Source organism: Ascaphus truei, chromosome 19 (assembly GCF_040206685.1).
Source record: "Ascaphus truei isolate aAscTru1 chromosome 19, aAscTru1.hap1, whole genome shotgun sequence".
In the NCBI taxonomy this organism is placed as follows: Eukaryota; Metazoa; Chordata; class Amphibia; order Anura; family Ascaphidae; genus Ascaphus; species Ascaphus truei.
The window spans coordinates 23635884-23653420 of record NC_134501.1 but is presented as its reverse complement, the minus strand read 5'-3'; the positions used below and the strand labels follow the sequence as shown (position 1 = coordinate 23653420).

General features: G+C 50.2%; 1 protein-coding gene across 1 annotated transcript in view; it reads left to right on the top strand.

The window, feature by feature from the left end:
- Nucleotides 1-1379: 1379 nt before the first annotated feature.
- The window catches only part of SLC12A4 (solute carrier family 12 member 4), a 67694-nt gene continuing 51536 nt past the window's right edge, over nucleotides 1380-17537 (top strand). Inside the window, 1 exon segment of the mRNA XM_075576950.1 lies at nucleotides 1380-1618. Within this exon segment, the coding sequence (XP_075433065.1) occupies nucleotides 1492-1618 (127 nt within the window). The 5' untranslated portion in view covers nucleotides 1380-1491.

The window sequence follows — 17537 nt, the reverse complement described above, 5'->3', positions numbered from 1 at the left end:
GCAGGGAGGGAGGGGATTGAGTGAGAGTGAAGGAGGAGATTGAGTGAGAGGGGGGATTGAGTGAGGTGGGAGAGGGAATTGAGTGAGCGGGAGGGAGTGGATTGAGCGAGAGTGGAGGGGGGATTGAGTGAGGTGGGAGGGGGGATTGAGTGAGCGGGGAGGGAGTGGATTGAGCGAGAGTGGAGGGGGGATTGAGAGGTGGGAGGGGGGATTGAGTGGAGGGGGGATTGAGTGAGATGGGGGATTGAGAGTGGAGGGGGGATTGAGTGAGCATGGAAGGAGGGGATTGAGCGAGAGTGGAGGGGGGATTGAGTGGAGGGGGGATTGAGTGAGAGTGGAGGGGGGATTGAGTGAGAGTGGAGGGGGGATTGAGTGAGCAGGGAAGGAGGGGATTCAGCAAGAGTGGAGGGGGGATTGAGTGAGGTCAGAGGGGATATTGAATGAGCGGGGAGGGAGGTGATTGAGTGAGAGGGGGGCAATGAGTGAAGAGAGGGGGGGAACTGAGTGAGAGAGGAGGGGGGACCAGTAAGACAGTGCCCCCCCCAAAAAAATCCCACCGTTGATTTAGACTATGGGTCCGCAAACTTTCCCCCCTGCCTGCTCTCCCCCCCTCCTTACCTGGTCTTCTTCGTCACGTGACGCCGCGTTGCCATGGCGACATGTCACCGAAGACAAGGTAAGGCTTCGCTTATAGTACTGGCCACGTCGACAGCACACAGCGCCGTCACAAGTACTTAAAGTCCGTCGCAGGTGCCCATAGTGGCGCGACCGCGATGGCGCTGCAACACGGCGACCGAAATCGCTGAACCCAAGGATTTTTGTCTGGGCCAGTGACGGCAGCGTGACGTGAGCGGTTCAGCCAACGAGGGCAAAATGCTACGCGTGGCGTCACGGGCCACGCCCTCCCGAGGTCTCCTGCACCTAGCGCAACAATCGCTACAGCGACGGCTACGTGTGACATCACGCGGTCGCGTCGCCATTATTATAAACTCAGCCTCAGGGAAAGTTGCAGAGGCCTCACGCCATCGCTGGGCCTCTGCAACCGCCCGCCCCCCTGGAAAAACGTGCGCAATAATATATCAGAAAGAGGTCCCCCCCCCGCCCCCCAAATTTATATATCTGGAATATTTTCCAGGCTGAATTTCCCAGACAAATTAGCGTTTATATTTGACATCAAGAAAAAAACAACGTTTCGGCCACAATGTCCTTCATCGGTGTGGGGGGATTTTACACTACAACCTACTTATTATAATCCCAAATATATAACGTGGGGATTCTCCCTCCCGGGACGTCCCACAGTGACTTTTCCCTGCCCCCGGGGCGGAGGGAGGGGGTGGGGAATATGGTGATTTCATGGAAGGAAGTGAGCACACCAGCCTGGAATTCATTGGAAGTGAGAGAGGGGCGGAGGGGGGTGTCTGTTCTCTGCCTGGCTGGCAGGCAGCTGGGACCCAAAACTTGTGGGAACAGCCACCACTACCACCAACAAGAATGCCACACTTCACCGTGGTGCCCGTGGACGACAAGCACGACGTGGAATACGACAACGTGGAAGGGCTGAATTTGGTGGATTATCGGGACACGGGAGGGAATTCCCGGGACTCCGTCGGTTCAGACGGTGAGTCCCAACTTGGTGGGTGTTTAACCCCTTCTCGGGGCGGGACCGCACCGCCTTGCGCAGCGCTCGCCCCCTTGGTCGCTGCCCGTCTCCAGGTATAGACACGTAGATTGCAAGCTCTTGGGGGGAGGCCGAGGCGGTTCCCTTCTTCCCAGGACAGCCGTGAATAAATGAGGCGACTCTCAATGCGTTACTTCCTGGTAAAACATTTGTAATAAATACATTCCCTGCGGGCGCACTAGTTGTTGGTGTACGGAGGTGGCCATTTTTAAATCTCCCCAGGGCAGCATACACATAAGCCCCCCCAAAAACCCTGGGGTATCTGAACAGTTTTTTGGGGGTTTAAGACTCTTCTTTAAACTTGCTGTTATTGGATAATGCTCCGATTCGTGTGTGTGTGTGTGTGTGTGTGTGTGTGTGTGTGTGTGTGTGTGTGTGTGTGTGTGTGTGTGTGTGTGATTGTAAGCTCCTTGGGCCACTCCTTTCCCTAATGTTACTTTTATGTCTGAAGCGCTTATTCCCATTATATGTTATATGTTCCCGTTACTGCTGCGCCGCTCTGTCTACGTGGATGGCGCGATATAAGTAAAGATCGGCCATACAGTCCGCACATATACATCCTATGAGTGCAGCGCAGCAGCTGATGTCAGGGAAGGGAGTTTGCGGAGCTCTGCGGAGGGGTCGGAATTAGTGGGGTCGGAATTAGTGGGGTCGGAATTAGTGGGGTCCTTTCTGTTTATCCCAAAATAATTGAAAACGAAAAGAATTTGGGATATTAAAAAAAAAAAAAAAAAATACCAGACGCCTGCCCTGATTTGCCCAATAATCTATATTAGTTTTACTGTAAAAAAAAAAGGTCGGTTATTTTGGGGGACGTTATTCTCCGGGCCTCTTCCCAGACACAGAGAGGGGGGCGGCCCCGGGTTTTACTTCTGCTAGGTTTTGTTATGTTTTAATTATGATTGCGGCGGTCCCCGACATTTTAATAGGGGGGGGCACCCGATGGGCAGGACGTGTGGCGTTGACGAATGTCTGATCATAGTTAACCCCTTAATGCAGGGAGGCTCAACTCCAATCCTCAACAGGCCAGGTTTTCAAGATATCCCTGCTTCAGCCCAGGTGGCTCAATCAGTGGATCAGTGTTTCACTGAGCCACCTGTTCTGAAGCAGGGATATCCTGAAAACCTGGCCTGTTGGGGGGGGGAGGCTGCTGGAGGACTGGAGTTGAGAATCTCTGCCTTAATGTGTTGGTCCCCCTGGCAAGGAAGAGGTTAATCCACACCCCCTTTTGTTGAGGCAAACCTTGAACCGGGGAACAATAGGCCCTCATTTCACACCCCAGGGCCATGTTATTCCGCACAATCCCACAGCCTCCCGGGTGAGTTTCTTAGGGGTCTCTGAGTGGGGGTGTTTGCCCTTATAACCCCAAGTCCTTATCAGAGAGCCAATAAAGATATGGGGAGGGGACACTTGCTGCTCACACAGTGACATCATTACACAGTGACATCATTACACAGTGACATCATTACACAGTGACATCACCAGTGTCTGATTTTAAGAAATGCCGCCCTTAGGCACTTGGTGCCGCCCTGTTGCCATAGCAATGCGCCTCCGTGTGACATCACATTTCTGGCCACGCACGCCACCTCCAAATGTTGCGGCTTTCGGACCTAATGGGAAATCCTTTTTACGGGATGGGAGCAGCGTTATTTTCCCCTGGGGTCCCCCGGGTACCCCAAATACTTATGGTGAAATTACTGGCGATACTTCCTTTTTTTTGTTTGTTTTTTTCTTGAGATTTAAATGGCCAGCCTCTAGAAAGCTACAAGCGTTTCTGTGGCCTGTTGGTGGCCATTTTGTTTCCCCTGGAGGGATATTTTAAAGAGTCACTTCACCAGTATCTGGGGATCCCCGGAGCTGAGAACATGGCGGTTACATCTCCCCCAGATCCTACGCGCTTTGAGGTGTAAGCTCCGCGGGGTTCACCCCGTGGTGCAGGGATACAAAGACATTGAGTGGCGGGAAATCTTTAGTGCGCCCCGCAGTTATTCTTGAGCGTCCGTTTTTTCCGAGCGCGGCAAATTTACAGGGATCTGGGTGCCCCGAGGGAATGTCGGGGTGTCCTGTGGCGAGATGTTCTAGGCTGGGTTCTGTATCCTCGCTGTACCCCGCGTCTCTGAACTCCGACGCTGTGCATGGGGGTGCGCCTGGCGCTCGTTAACCGAGCCTGTCCTGTTTATTCTTGTACTAGTTGCTCTGTAACGCTTCCTGGTATCTGCGTCCTATCCGCGACAGGAAACGCCACGTCCTACAAGGAATAAACCCCAGCACGTGTTGCGCTGTATGATGGTGCTGAGCATCACGTAATAAGCCCTTCACTGCCAAAACTGAAGCCTATGGCAGCGAAGTGTTAAGACATGGGTGGCCAACTCCATTCCACAAGACTTCTCCCCCGCCCCCCAACAGGTCAGGTTTTCAGGATATCACTGCTTCAGCACAGGTGACTTAATCAGTGCCAGCTTCAGCACAGGTCTCTGCTTCAGCACAGGGACTTTGGGTCTTTGACTGAGCCACTGATTAAGCCACCTGTGCTGAAGCAGGGATACCAAGACATTCAGATAAAGATTGTAAAGACCCTCAAAGCTTTTGCTCAACGTGGAAAAGTTACATTGCTTAGAAAAGTATGCAACACAACACCACAACAACACAACGTATCTGTTTCGTATGTTCAGTAAAGGGATTCTCAACTCCAGTCCTCAAACCCACCCCCCAACAGGTCAGGTTTTCAGGATATACCTGCTTCAGCACTGATTGAGCCACATGTGCTGAAGCAGGATCTTCAACTGAGCCACTGATTGAGCCACCTTTGCTGAAGCAGGGATACCCTAAAAAGCTGACCTGTTGGGGGGACTGGAGTTGAGAAGCCCTGGTGTATAGTGTACTATAGAGTCCTAACGTTGTCCACTTACTGAACATACGAAGCAGACGCGTTGTGTTGTTGTGGTGTTGTGTCGCGTTGCATACTTTTCTAAGTGATGTAACTTTTCCACGTTAAACAAAAGCTTTGAGGGTCTTTACAATCTTTATCTGAATGTCTTTTGGTGATCAGACCGCGTACATCGCTGGCGTCGCTCTGGCGCCCGTCCGTTTGTAGAGGGATTTATGAAGCCGGCAGATAACGATGATTCGCTGGAATGCAGTGTTCCCTGCGAAAAGCGAAACATATTCATTTTTGTCTCGACACATATTTTTTTTCACATGAAATACTTGGTTTAATGTCACGGTTTGGCACCCTGAGCCCCCTCTCTTACATTTATTTCCCCCCTCCCCTAGGTGGGACGCTGGGGGTCTCCGGCGCTGAACCGCTCCCCGAGATACTCGCCTCTATTGCGGCTGGGTGCACAATATGGCGGTTTAAATGCCCAGGGTCACGTGGGGCGATAGGGACCCTATTGGCCTGTATGACCCTGGGCCTTTAAACCGCCATATTGCGTGCCCAGCCGCAATAGAGGCGAGTATCTCGGGGAGCAGGTGGTCCCCAAAATGAACACGGGTCAGCTTCGGAGATCGCCTGCTCTCTCTCCCCCCCCCCCTCCCTCAAGCAGAAATGCAGCTTTAAAAAATCTAATCGCTATTTTCTGCAGTTGCCATGGTAACCATGAGACCCTTGCATCGGGCGCCATTTTAACCTCCCCGCCGCTTATTTCCCGACCGCGAGCGGCGCATTTGAAAAAGATCAATCGTTTAAAATCAAAACGTTTCAATCTGCAAACCAAGTGAAAGCGCTCAGGCATGTTACGCCTCCAGCTCAGACACAGTCGTCGGCGTCCCCCAATCCGAAACTCTTCCGGGCTCAGTAAAGGTGCGCGCCTCAGTAACGCAACGCTTACAATGTTTCAGGGATCTGGGGTTTCCTCAAAAGTGTTAAAAAAAAAAAAAAAAAAAACGATTGCGCTGGCGTCCATTTTTAAAAGACCCGGGGAAAAGAAGAACCCTCTTCTTCCCCCCCACCCCCTCGTAGTTACTGCTTAATGACAACCTTGGCTTTAGTGCTCAAAGCTTCAGCTAAGTCCAGATTAATTCACTTTGCATTGGCTTCAGCTACAAAGAGCAGCCAGGCGGAAAACTCCGAGAAGTCAAACCTCTCCCGCCGGCTCCTTTCCCGGAGAAAGAGGGGGGGGGGCTCGGAATGGGGGACCCCCACATCGGCGACCTGCAAGTCCCGGGCGGTGAGTGAGCCAGGGACCGGGGGGCTGAAACGCTCCTTATCTGGGGAGGAGGGGGAGGCGGTTCTTCTCCCGTCAACTTGGGTCACGGGAACTTTTACCAGGGAGAAAGTGAGAAGTGGGATGTATTCATTCACCGCCTCCCTTCTGTGGGATTCGGTGAGTGCTTAATGCCAGGGGGGCCTCAAGACCCCCCCCAACACGTCAGGTTTTCAGGATATCCCAGCTTCAGCACAAGTGGCACCACAAGTTGAAGACTGAGCCACTGATTGAGCCACCTGAGCTGAAGCACAGACGGAATGAGCCCCCTGTGCTGAAGCAGGGATATCTTGAAAACCTGACCTGTTGGGGGAGCTTGAGGACTGGAGCTGAGAACCCTTGGCTTAATGAATGCCTCTGTGATTAGGTCGTGATAATATAATTACCCCCTTGTCCCTTTTTGCAAGCGGCAGAATTGCCCCCCAGAGACAACTGCACATATGGACGTGTCCTTCCTCCGCCGCGAGGCTGAATGACCCAGCTCTTATAATTAACAGTGTGTATATAAGAACACTGTGTCTGTTGCAATATTTGTCAGCGTTGGTTGGGGGATTGGTAAACTCGGGGTTCTGCCGACTTCCCAAATATTTACTGGGTGTTGGAGAAGCCGCGTGGTTAACCCTTCACATGCTGTGCCACGCGTGGCTCTAACACAGTGTATAGATATCAGATTTCCCTGTGACTGTGCACCACGGGTGTGTGATTGCAGGTGTGCGATTGTGTGTCAGTGTGATTTATACAGGCAGTCCTCGGTTATCCGACGCAATGCGTTACTCAAAATGGCGTCGGATAGCGAAGCGTCGTAAAGCGAAACCCGTTTTCCCATAGGAACACTGCTTAAATCAAACGTTCCTGAAGTCATTTTTAATGCTAAAATACACAAAATATTTTCCTCAAACAATAAGATTATGCTGCACACACATTATGATGTAAATATTATATTTATTGAATCCAGAACTGTATAATAAAACTGTTAGACGTTTAAAGGCCTAAATACCCCACTAAACCCTCACACAGACTGATCTGGGTGATTTCCCTGACTGCAGCTTTCTGATTGACATAAATGTTGCAACTTTGCAAAGCGTCGTAAGAGCGTCGGATAAGCCATTTTGGCGTCGTAAAACCGACCATAGGGATGCATTGGACAGCGTCGGATAAGCCGTTCGTCGTAAAGCGAAGCGTCGTAAAACGAGGACTTACTGTGCATGACACCTCCCTGCGGACTCGCGGCGTTAAAACTCCGTGGCACCGGCTTCCCTTTCTTTCGGTGGGACGGTGTACGTGGCGGCCACTACAGATACTGTTGGGGCTTATTCACTAAACTGCGTTGGTGCCCATCAGGACGCACAAACTCCGGTTGAAGTCGATGGCAGTTTCCGAGCGACAGGGTCTCGCCCCCCGATCGGCACTATTGCATTTTAACGACTAACCCACATTACTGACGCAGATAACTAAAATAATCCCAACTGGCGGCTGCGATATAATCAGCCGAACGCGCACGGGAGCAGTGCGTGCGCGGCGAGAAAACGATTTCTCCCCCCCACTCCAGCAGTGAAAGTGTTAATGCAGCACGACCTCTGGGTAACCTTTATCCCTCCCCGGGGGGTCCCTCTCCTTTGGCGTTATGGGGGGGACTCTGGCATTGACCTGAGTTAGCGTGGTGGATTTAGGACGGGCGATGAGCCAGGAGTATGCAGCCGCCATTTTTCCTCCCCGCACGGCGCGCCGTTCTCCAGCACCGATACAGCGCTGTCGGGCCGCGGGCGTGCCGGGACACGCCAGGACATTTTTTGAATGATTGGTCGGCGTTGCATAAAAGGCGGACTTCAGATCCCATAATCTGGGGGTGGGGGGGAAGGGGGGTTACCCCTTTTTCTGTTCTGTAAACGTTCCGCTGACCCTATAAAAACAGATTAAGATTCTCGCCCCCAGCGGGCGGGCGAGCGCTGGATTAAAACAAAAGTGTATCCATTAAGAATACAATAAAACAAATTGCCTGGCGCCACGTGATTATTTCAGGCTGTATTTAATCCTTTTTAAGGTTAGATGTTTTGTGAACACTTAGCAACATATATTGACATTGTTACAGTATGTGAAGGCACTCTGCTGGTTAAAGGGTCACTCCCTCCTAGGGGCAAAGTGTACTAATGGCAGTGACATGGTTAAGGGGTCAGTCCCTCCTAGGAGCAAAGTGTACTAATGGCAGTGACGTGGTTAAGGGGTCACTCCCTCCTAGTGGCAAAGTGTACTAATGGCAGTGACATGGTTAATGGGTCAGTCCCGCCTAGGGGCAAAGTGTACTAATGGCAGTGACATGGTTAAGGGGTCAGTCCCACCTAGGGGCAAAGTGTACTAATGGCAGTGACATGGTTAAGGGGTCAGTCCCTCCTAGGAGCAAAGTGTACTAATGGCAGTGACAGGGTTAAGGGGTCAGTCCCTCCTAGGGACACAGTACTAATGGAAGTGACATGGTTAAGGGGTCAGTCTCTCCCAGGGGCAAAGTGCACTAATGGCAGTGACATGGTTAAGGGGTCAGTCCCTCCTAGGGACACAGTACTAATGGCAGTGACATGGTTAAGGGCTCAGTCTCTCCCAGGGGCAAAGTGTACTAATGGCAGTGACATGGTTAAGGGGTCAGTCCCTCCTAGGGGCAAAGTGTACTAATGGCAGTGACATGGTTAAGGGGTCAGTCTCTCCCAGGGGCAAAGTGTACTAATGGCAGTGACATGGTTAAGGGGTCAGTCCCTCCCAGGAGCAGAGTGTACTAATGGCAGTGACATGGTTAAGGGGTCAGTCCCTCCCAGGAGCAGAGTGTAATAATGGCAGTGACATGGTTAAGGGGTCAGTCCCTCCTAAGGGCAAAGTGTACTAATGGCAGTGACAGGGTTAAGGGGTCAGTCCCTCCTAGGGGCAAAGTGTACTAATGGCAGTGACATGGTTAAGGGGTCAGTCTCTCCCAGGGGCAAAGTGTACTAATGGCAGTGACATGGTTAAGGGGTCAAATCTGGATTATTATTTTTTACCAAAATCGGGACACGTAGAAGTATTTCTAAACCATTTTTTGTAGTTATTATACAATCACGGGGAGCTGGGGGTGCTTTCCTCTGGCTGCTCCCTTTTGTGAGATTGCTGTGTGTTCAACAAGAGTTTGCACAGGCAAAGCCCCCTCTCTCCCCCTCTCCTTATCTTTATTGCCTCTCTAAGGACAGGGAGGGGCTGGGGGGGGTGTAAGGAAACACCTGGTTTCCCCACATGTTCAGAGCCTCCTAAATAAATGCAATATGTAATGAAGTTCCGGGGGAACTGATCCAAATCTTGGCTTTTAACACAGTTATATTAGTTATGGGTAGCTAAATTGATTGTTTAAATAACTTACAAATTCTTATCCATGATCTAATATATTTATTATTAGCTTTCTATTTTAAGATAGATTATATTTATTTATTTTTAAATATGCCCCAAATCTCAACTAAAGCCCCACAGAATTCCCACGCACGCTGCTATTATACAGGGGTTTTATATAGGGCCGCCCACCTTACAGCTGCAGAAAGCCCAGCTGACCGAAAATTCCCCCCAAAGAGTTGCCCAAAAATATAATTTTCCTAGTGGATTCCCCTAAAACGAGTGGCGAGTTCAGCGTGACGCGTGGAAATAAAGGCGCTTTTGTAACAGTAAGCCGGGTTTCAGCGGTTGGAATCTGCAGAACCCAGTGGGGGTCCTGGGGCCTTGGGGAACGCGTCCCGTCTTGTTCGCTGTGAATCCTTCTTTCGCGTGTAAACTGCTCCTTGTTCTTTGTTTTTGTTTACCGGCAGAACATGTTTATTTAGGCTCACTTCACGCAGACGGTTTATTTTCATGCGGAGATTCTGTAGAGGAGTCTTGGAAAAATCCAGATTTCAAAACCTAGAATTGACCAGTTTCAAAAGTCTTCCCCTCTCCCCCGGGGAAACAAAATGGCTGCGAAGTGTTGTTGGTCCCAAAGGCCAATAGGAAGGGCAGTTTCCCCCCTCCCTCACCCCCAGGGGCAGGATTGCAGCTTTAAATGTCAATCGGTTCCCTTTAATTATCAAAAACATCACTGACCTTTTAGGTCAAACGTGTCCTACGAGGGACTAGAGTGTTTAAAATATCATATGTTGGGGGCTTTGCCACTGAAATGTCACTCGGGTAACAGCCGAGAGTGTGAGATCCGCTCTCTGTCCCTCTGACCTTGAGCATTGATGCAAGGTCGAGGCCGGTGACCGTGCAGTAACGAGTCTGCTAATGACCTATTCCAGCATGGAAAGACTTCTCCGACGGTGACGCAGGGAACGCCACATGCCAGGAGGGTGAACCCCACGTGAGCTCAGAGGCTGGAAACTGGGCATCCGCCTGCTTCCCCTACAAGTAAACAGGAGGGTCCGAAGAGGACTGTATGTGTCTCATAACTCTGAGTGATCCTAACACACGGACCGGCCAGGTCTCCCGTGCAGAGTGACCCCAACACCGGCCAGGTCTCCCGTGCTGAGTGACCCCAACACCGGCCAGGTCTCCTGTGCTGAGTGACCCCAACACCGGCCAGGTCTCCCGTGCTGAGTGACCCCAACACCGGCCAGGTCTCCCGTGCTGAGTGACCCCAACACCGGCCAGGTCTCCCGTGCTGAGTGACCCCAACACCGGCCAGGTCTCCCGTGCTGAGTGACCCCAACACCGGCCTGGTCTCCCGTGCTGAGTGACCCCAACACCGGCCAGGTCTCCCGTGCTGAGTGACTCCAACACCGGCCAGGTCTCCCGTGCTGAGTGACCCCAACACCGGCCAGGTCTCCTGTGCTGAGTGACCCCAACACTGTGCTGAGTGACCCCAACACCGGCCAGGTCTCCCGTGCTGAGTGACCCCAACACCGGCCAGGTCTCCCGTGCGGAGTATATAACTAAAATGTTCTGTGTTGATATTTGGAGGAGATTGGTGCGGTCAGACATGTCAGGATACACACATACACACACACACGCACACCTTTGTTAGTTGTGTATATGAGAACAGCCCCGCACCCCCCCTGGGTCACATTACAGCGTATTGAAGGCCCGTCAGGTATGGGGGGAATGTTCGGGAGCACAGACGTGAGGTGACCGGCAGAAAATAGCTTTGCACAAACATGAGACGCCCCCACGTTTAATAATTCTTGTATCCTCCTTTCCAACGCTCTCTCTATTTGTGAATTCGGAGGCTCGGCTCAGGAGAGAGAAAAGTTTGGAATATTAACTGTGCGGGAGGTTAAAATGGAGGTCTCCCCAGAGCCCGGCGCCGTGTAAAGGTTCCATGGTAACTTCAGATGGTTGGGGGGGGGGGGGGGGTTGCTGCTTCAGTGAAATTCTTCTCATTGTAGCACGGTTTGGCTGTCACTGTCCCTGCTCCCCCTGTCCCTTGTGTGCAGACAGTCACGCCCCTGTAGCCGCACAGAGGGTAATGGTGCTGAGTGTTCAGGGCTATCTGGCAGTGTTGTTGTATTGACATCCTGCCTGAGGTGCAAGCATCCAGTTTGTACGAGAGCCAGAGAGCGGCTCAATGACTGAGACATTAGTCACTTCCCCGCACGGACCTCGGACGCTGCCGGTGACACAAAATCCTACATGTTCCAACAGTGGGATCGAGTATGTTGAACCCGGCCGCGCTTAATGGCAACTCAACGAAGTCTAAAAGTAAGTGAGATAAGGGGGGTGGGGGGGACCTCCAAGTTTGCTCAGAAATAACTTATTGGGTGTTCCTTTAGATTTAGAGTGTCAGCTCTGCGGGGTATTGAACTTGCGCTGTTGGCTGAGTCAGGGGCTGTGCCTGCCGGCAATTGCAGAAGATCATAACGTTGTTTGGGGCAGTCGGGAACGTGACATCTCCGGGGCGGCAAGTGCTCCGAATTCTGCCCCTTTCCCCAGAGTGGCCGAAATGTCACGGAGGCCTCTGCTGTACGCGGGGTCCGGGGTCCTGGCGAAAAGGGGCGGTGACCTCACCTGAGGGGACGGTGACCCGGCAGGAGAGTGGACGGTGACCCGGCAGGAGAGTGGACGGTGACCCGGCAGGAGAGTGGACGGTGACCCGGCAGGAGAGTGGACGCTGACCCGGCAGGAGAGTGGACGGTGACCCGGCAGGAGAGTGGACGGTGACCCGGCAGGAGAGTGGACGGTGACCCGGCAGGAGAGTGGACGGTGACCCGGCAGGAGAGTGGACGGTGACCCGGCAGGAGAGTGGACGGTGACCCGGCAGGAGAGTGGACGGTGACCCGGGGAGGGGACAGGGAGGGTGAATCTGTAACTGTTGTATTCATTGCGTTCTGTTTCTGCCGTTCAACAAAAGGTCAAATAATTACAGACCAGGGGCGGCCAACTCCAGTCCTCAAGGGCCACCAGCAGGATATCCCTGCTTCAGTATAGGTGGCTCAGTCTTCTGCATCCCCTGTCCTGAAGCAGGGATATCCCTGGCATGTTGGCCACCCCTGGTCTAGAAATATCCGTTCTGCTGTTTACGTGTTGCAGCCCTTTAACCCCTTCCGCGCCAGACAGCCTCAGCAACACGGCACTGCGGGGTTACTAGCGGAGAGTAATAGGGACGCTCTGCCGCTGAGGGACGCTCTGCCGCTGAGGGACGCTCTGCCGCTGAGGGACGCTCTGCCGCTGAGGGACGCTCTGCCGCTGACCACTAATACAATAAGTTTTATTGGATAACTTTAGGGGGTTTAGCGGTTAGAGTGGGGGATAATGTTGGGGGTTAAAGGGTTAACTGTAGAGGTTTTGGCGGGTATGGTAAGCGGAGCAGACACAGTGAGCTCCGGACCGTCGGCGGAGTGCGCTTGCGCAATACCGACCATCGCGTCAGAGGCTCACAGAATACCCCAAGTGCGGGGCGGGAGAATGAAAAGCCAGAGCGCAGAATTATGCGCAGCACAGAGGGTGACCACATAGCGTGCTGGGAAATACAAACACATAACATTATTACAATCAATAAACTTAAAATATATGTTGACAAAGAAAACATATATGTAGAACCCCTCTGTCTTACTCTCTTCTAAATGATGTTAATCGACCAGAAGAGGTAATTAAAACTATCACTTGACATATGTATAGTCAAACCAACATCCTGATTTGTTTAGGGAGCTGATGATGGTGAATAAAATAAGTGGATATAGAATGGCAAGCAAAGAACATGAGATTGAGTGGAGAAACCTAATATAATGTGATGATAAGATGTTACTTATCTAGAAAGGTTCCCCCATACATACATGCCCATGGTTGCTTAGCAAATATATCCACTATATAACCTTAGCTAGTACATCCAGCTGTTGAAACATAACACAGTGTATAACAGATATACATATAATTGACAGGAAAAAATACTCTATCATAGCTTCCAAGATCATTTTGAAGCTTATTATACAAACAAGTACAAAAGATGTGAGAGCAACCAGTTACAGGGAGGAGAACAACATATCGAGGAAACATTTTGAAAGAATGACATCCTCAAAAAAGCGCCGTAATAAAAGGGCATCTTGTTAAAAAATAATGCATAAAAGAAAAGAAATTGAGATTGAGAAGAGAAGGCATAATCAAGACAATAATATTTACCCTGTAATCATAAATCACATTGTATTAAATTATATGATTACACAATAGACCAACTGAAAGCAAAAAAACTACCAAATCAAAGATGATGATCAAGAGCCAATTGAGATGCATGTTCAATCTCATGTTCTTTGCTTGCCATTCTATATCCACTTATTTTATTCACCATCATCAGCTCCCTAAAAAAATCAGGATGTTGTTTTGACTATACAGGCATACCCCACATTAACGTACGCAATGGGACCGGAGCATGTATGTAAAGCGAAAATGTACTTAAAGTGAAGCACTCCCTTTTCCCCACTTCTCGATGCATGTACTGTACTGCAATCGTCATATACGTGCATAACTGATGTAAATAACGCATTTGTAACAGGCTCTATAGTCTCCCCGCTTGCGCACAGCTTCGGTACAGGTAGGGAGCTGGTATTGCTGTTCAGGACGTGATGACAGGCGCATGCGTGAGCTGCCGTTTGCCTATTAAGCGAGATGTACTTACTCGCGAGTGTACTTAAAGTGAGTGTACTTAAACCGGGGTATGCCTGTACATATGTCAAGTGATAGTTTTTAATTACCCCTTCTGGTCGATTAACATCATTTAGAAGAGAGTAAGACAGAGGGGTTCTACAAATATGTTTTCTTTGTCAACATATATTTTAAGTTTATTGATTTTAATATTGTTATGTGATTGTATTTCACAGCACGCTATGTGGTCACCCTCTGTGCTGCGCATAATTCTGCGCTCTGGCTTTTCATTCTCCCGCCCCGCACTTGGGGTATTCTGTGAGCCTCTGACGCAATGGTCGGTATTGCGCAAGCGCACTCCGCCGACGGTCCGGAGCTCACTGTGTCTGCTCCCACTGCGGGGAGGGACTAGTGTCTTGCAGAGTGCAGTTACGCGCGCACTTAGAGCCCCAGTGAGGTATACAGTCAGGGCCATTTGATGACGCGCTTTCCCCGCGCCCCACGGCCTCCATTGACATGGAGGACTCTCCCTCAGCTGGTCACTGCGCAAGCGCGTACTACTGGGGGTTGTTAGACCCCGCATGTCTCCGGATTGGTAGCTGGGGGCGGAGTTAGTCGCCGTCGTCTATGTGTCTTAATATACTGATTAGGTGTATACACATCAGAAGACCATTAGCAATCAGAGTGGGTGGATCGCATGTGAGCTATGAGTATTGGCTGGTTTTGTTATTCTGTGTCTATATGTATATATATGTTAATAAAGTTGTAATATGTATACCTTGAGAAAGCGCTCTGTGAAGCGTGAAACGTTGGTAGGGTTCTCCATTGCCCTGTTTTTCCATGACCAATAAATAATCTTTTTTTATGGGATACGCACCCTCCTTTCTACTTTTTTGATACGTACAGTAGTGCTCTTCCAGTTCTTCTCCTTCTCATTAGACAGATCGGTTCCTGCCTGCCAACCGCGATCTCCGTTGATGTTTTGGGAGCGCCGTTCTGGTAACGGGAGGGGGGGGGGAGAGCGGCGCTGACGGGTCGTCCGTAAAGCTTCTCACTAGTAACCGGCGAACGCCTCAAAGGTTCGTCTCGCCAGTTTCCAGACAAACGTTTCTATTTCTTCGCAAACCCGCGCCGAAGCAACTCTGCCTTCCCGTCTTTTTCGTTTTATTTTTTTTCCCGCCGTCAGGTGCATTTTGGGAGGTTTCCGTCCGCTTCACTTTTTACAGATAATTTTTGCTTTTCCTTAGTCACATTTTTGCAGAATGTTGTAAAAAAAAAAAGAAATAACAAGAAATCGCGGATAATGGAACCGCGGATTTTGCGCTGGTTTTCCCGTGAAATTAATGCGCCGTGTTTAAATGCAAGCAGCTTTCCAGTGTGTTCAGAAAGGGTTAATCCCCTTTAAACAAACTTTTACTTGTTTTTGTATCTTGTGAAAAATGAATGTTTTGCTATTTTCCTCTGTTTATCGGTGTCAGTGTCCCCAGGGCTTTGGGAACTGACAGTCAAGACTTGAGATAAAGATCGTGAAACAGGCTTTTGTTTACCTGGAGGAGTTGAGTTTGCAGGTTGATTTAAATAAATACTCCTTGTCCGAGTTTTTAAAAAGTTTTCAATTAATATAATACAACATATTGAATATGTTCACTTTTATCATCAGAGAGCTATGCTTCAAACGGTCTCGTCTCTGTCATAGTCTCTCTCAGCGTCTCTCCTTTCTTCTGTCTGTCTATCATTCCTGCGCGTCTCTCCAACTTTCTGTCTCTCCTCCTCTGCGTCTCATCCCCCATCCTCCTCTCACCCCCCCCCCCCACCCTCCTCTCACCCCCAACCCCTCCTCTCACCCCCCCACCTTCCTCTCACCCCCCCCCCCACCCCCCCCCCCCCACCCTCCTCTCTCACCCTTTCTCATCAGCGTTATTGGCATGACCAGGCACTTGTCAGTATTGCAAAGTCATGAATAACAGGGGGTAGGGTATAATGGTTACACAGTACATGGGTAACAGGGGTAGGGTATAATGGTTACACAGTACATGGGTAACAGGGGGTAGGGTATAATGGTTACACAGTACATGGGTAAACAGGGGGTAGGTTATAATGGTTACACAGTACATGGGTAACAGGGGGTAGGGTATAATGGTTACACAGTAAATGGGTAACAGGGGGTAGGGTATAATGATTACATAGTACATGAATAACGGGGTAGGGTATAATGGTTACACAGTACATGTATAACAGGGGGTAGGTATAATGATTACACAGTACATGTATAACAGGGGTAGGTATAATGATTACACAGTACATGTATAACAGGGGGTAGGGTATAATGATTACACAGTACATGTATAACAGGGGGTAGGTATAATGATTACACAGTACATGTATAACAGGGGGGTAGGGTATAATGATTACACAGTACATGTATAACAGGGGTAGGGTATAATGATTACACAGTACATGTATAACAGGGGGTAGGTATAATGATTACACAGTACATGTATAACAGGGGGTAGGGTATAATGATTACACAATACATGAATAACGGGGTAGGGTATAATGGTTACACAGTACATGAATAACGGGGTAGGGTATAATGGTTACACAGTACATGTATAACAGGGGGTAGGGTATAATGATTACACAGTACATGAATAATAGGGGGTAGGGTATAATGATTACACAGTACATGAGTAACAGGGGGTAGGGTATAATGATTACACAGTACATGGGTAACAGGGGGTAGGGTATAATGATTACACAGTACTGTACATGAATAACATGGGATAGGGTATAATGATTGCACGGTACATGGGTAACAGTTACACACAGGGATGTGGGGGTTAGTGGGCGTCTCTCAGCCTGTGGCAGGTGCTGATATAGTGTGCAGCTAGTTGTGCTGTGGTTTCATCTTCTTCCATTGCTATTTTTTGGTTCTTTTCTATATTGTTAAAGATCTGGATAAGAGCTGTGAGTTTCTCCAGCTGGGCGCTCCTCACTTCAGAGTATTGTGTGCAGCGCAGCAGGAAGTGTGTTTCATCTTCTACCTCTCCTAGCTCACATCGCTGGCACAGTCTCATCTCCTGGGGCTTCCAGTCCTGTCTGTGTCTCTCACACACCTCTCCTAGCTCACATCGCTGGCACAGTCTCATCACCTGGGGCTTCAGTTCTGTCTGTGTCTCTCTCACACCTCTCCTAGCTCACATCGCTGGCACAGTCTCATCTCCTGGGGCTTCCAGTCCTGTCTGTGTCTGCCTGTGTCTCTCACACACCTCTCCTAGCTCACATCGCTGGCACAGTCTCACCTCCCGGGGCTTCCAGTTCTGTCTGTGTCTGCCTGTGTCTCTCACACACCTCTCCTAGCTCACATCGCAGGCACAGTCTCACCTCCCGGGGCTTCCAGTTCTGTCTGTGTCTGCCTGTGTCTCACATATCACTCCTAGCTCACATCGCTGGAAGTTTCACCTCCCGGGGCTTCCAGTTCTGTCTGTGTCTGCCTGTGTCTCTCTCACACACCTCTCCTAGCTCACATCGCTGGCACAGTCTCACTCCCGGGGCTTCCAGTTCTGTCTGTGTCTGCCCCACTGATTAGAATCGCCCCCTTTTGT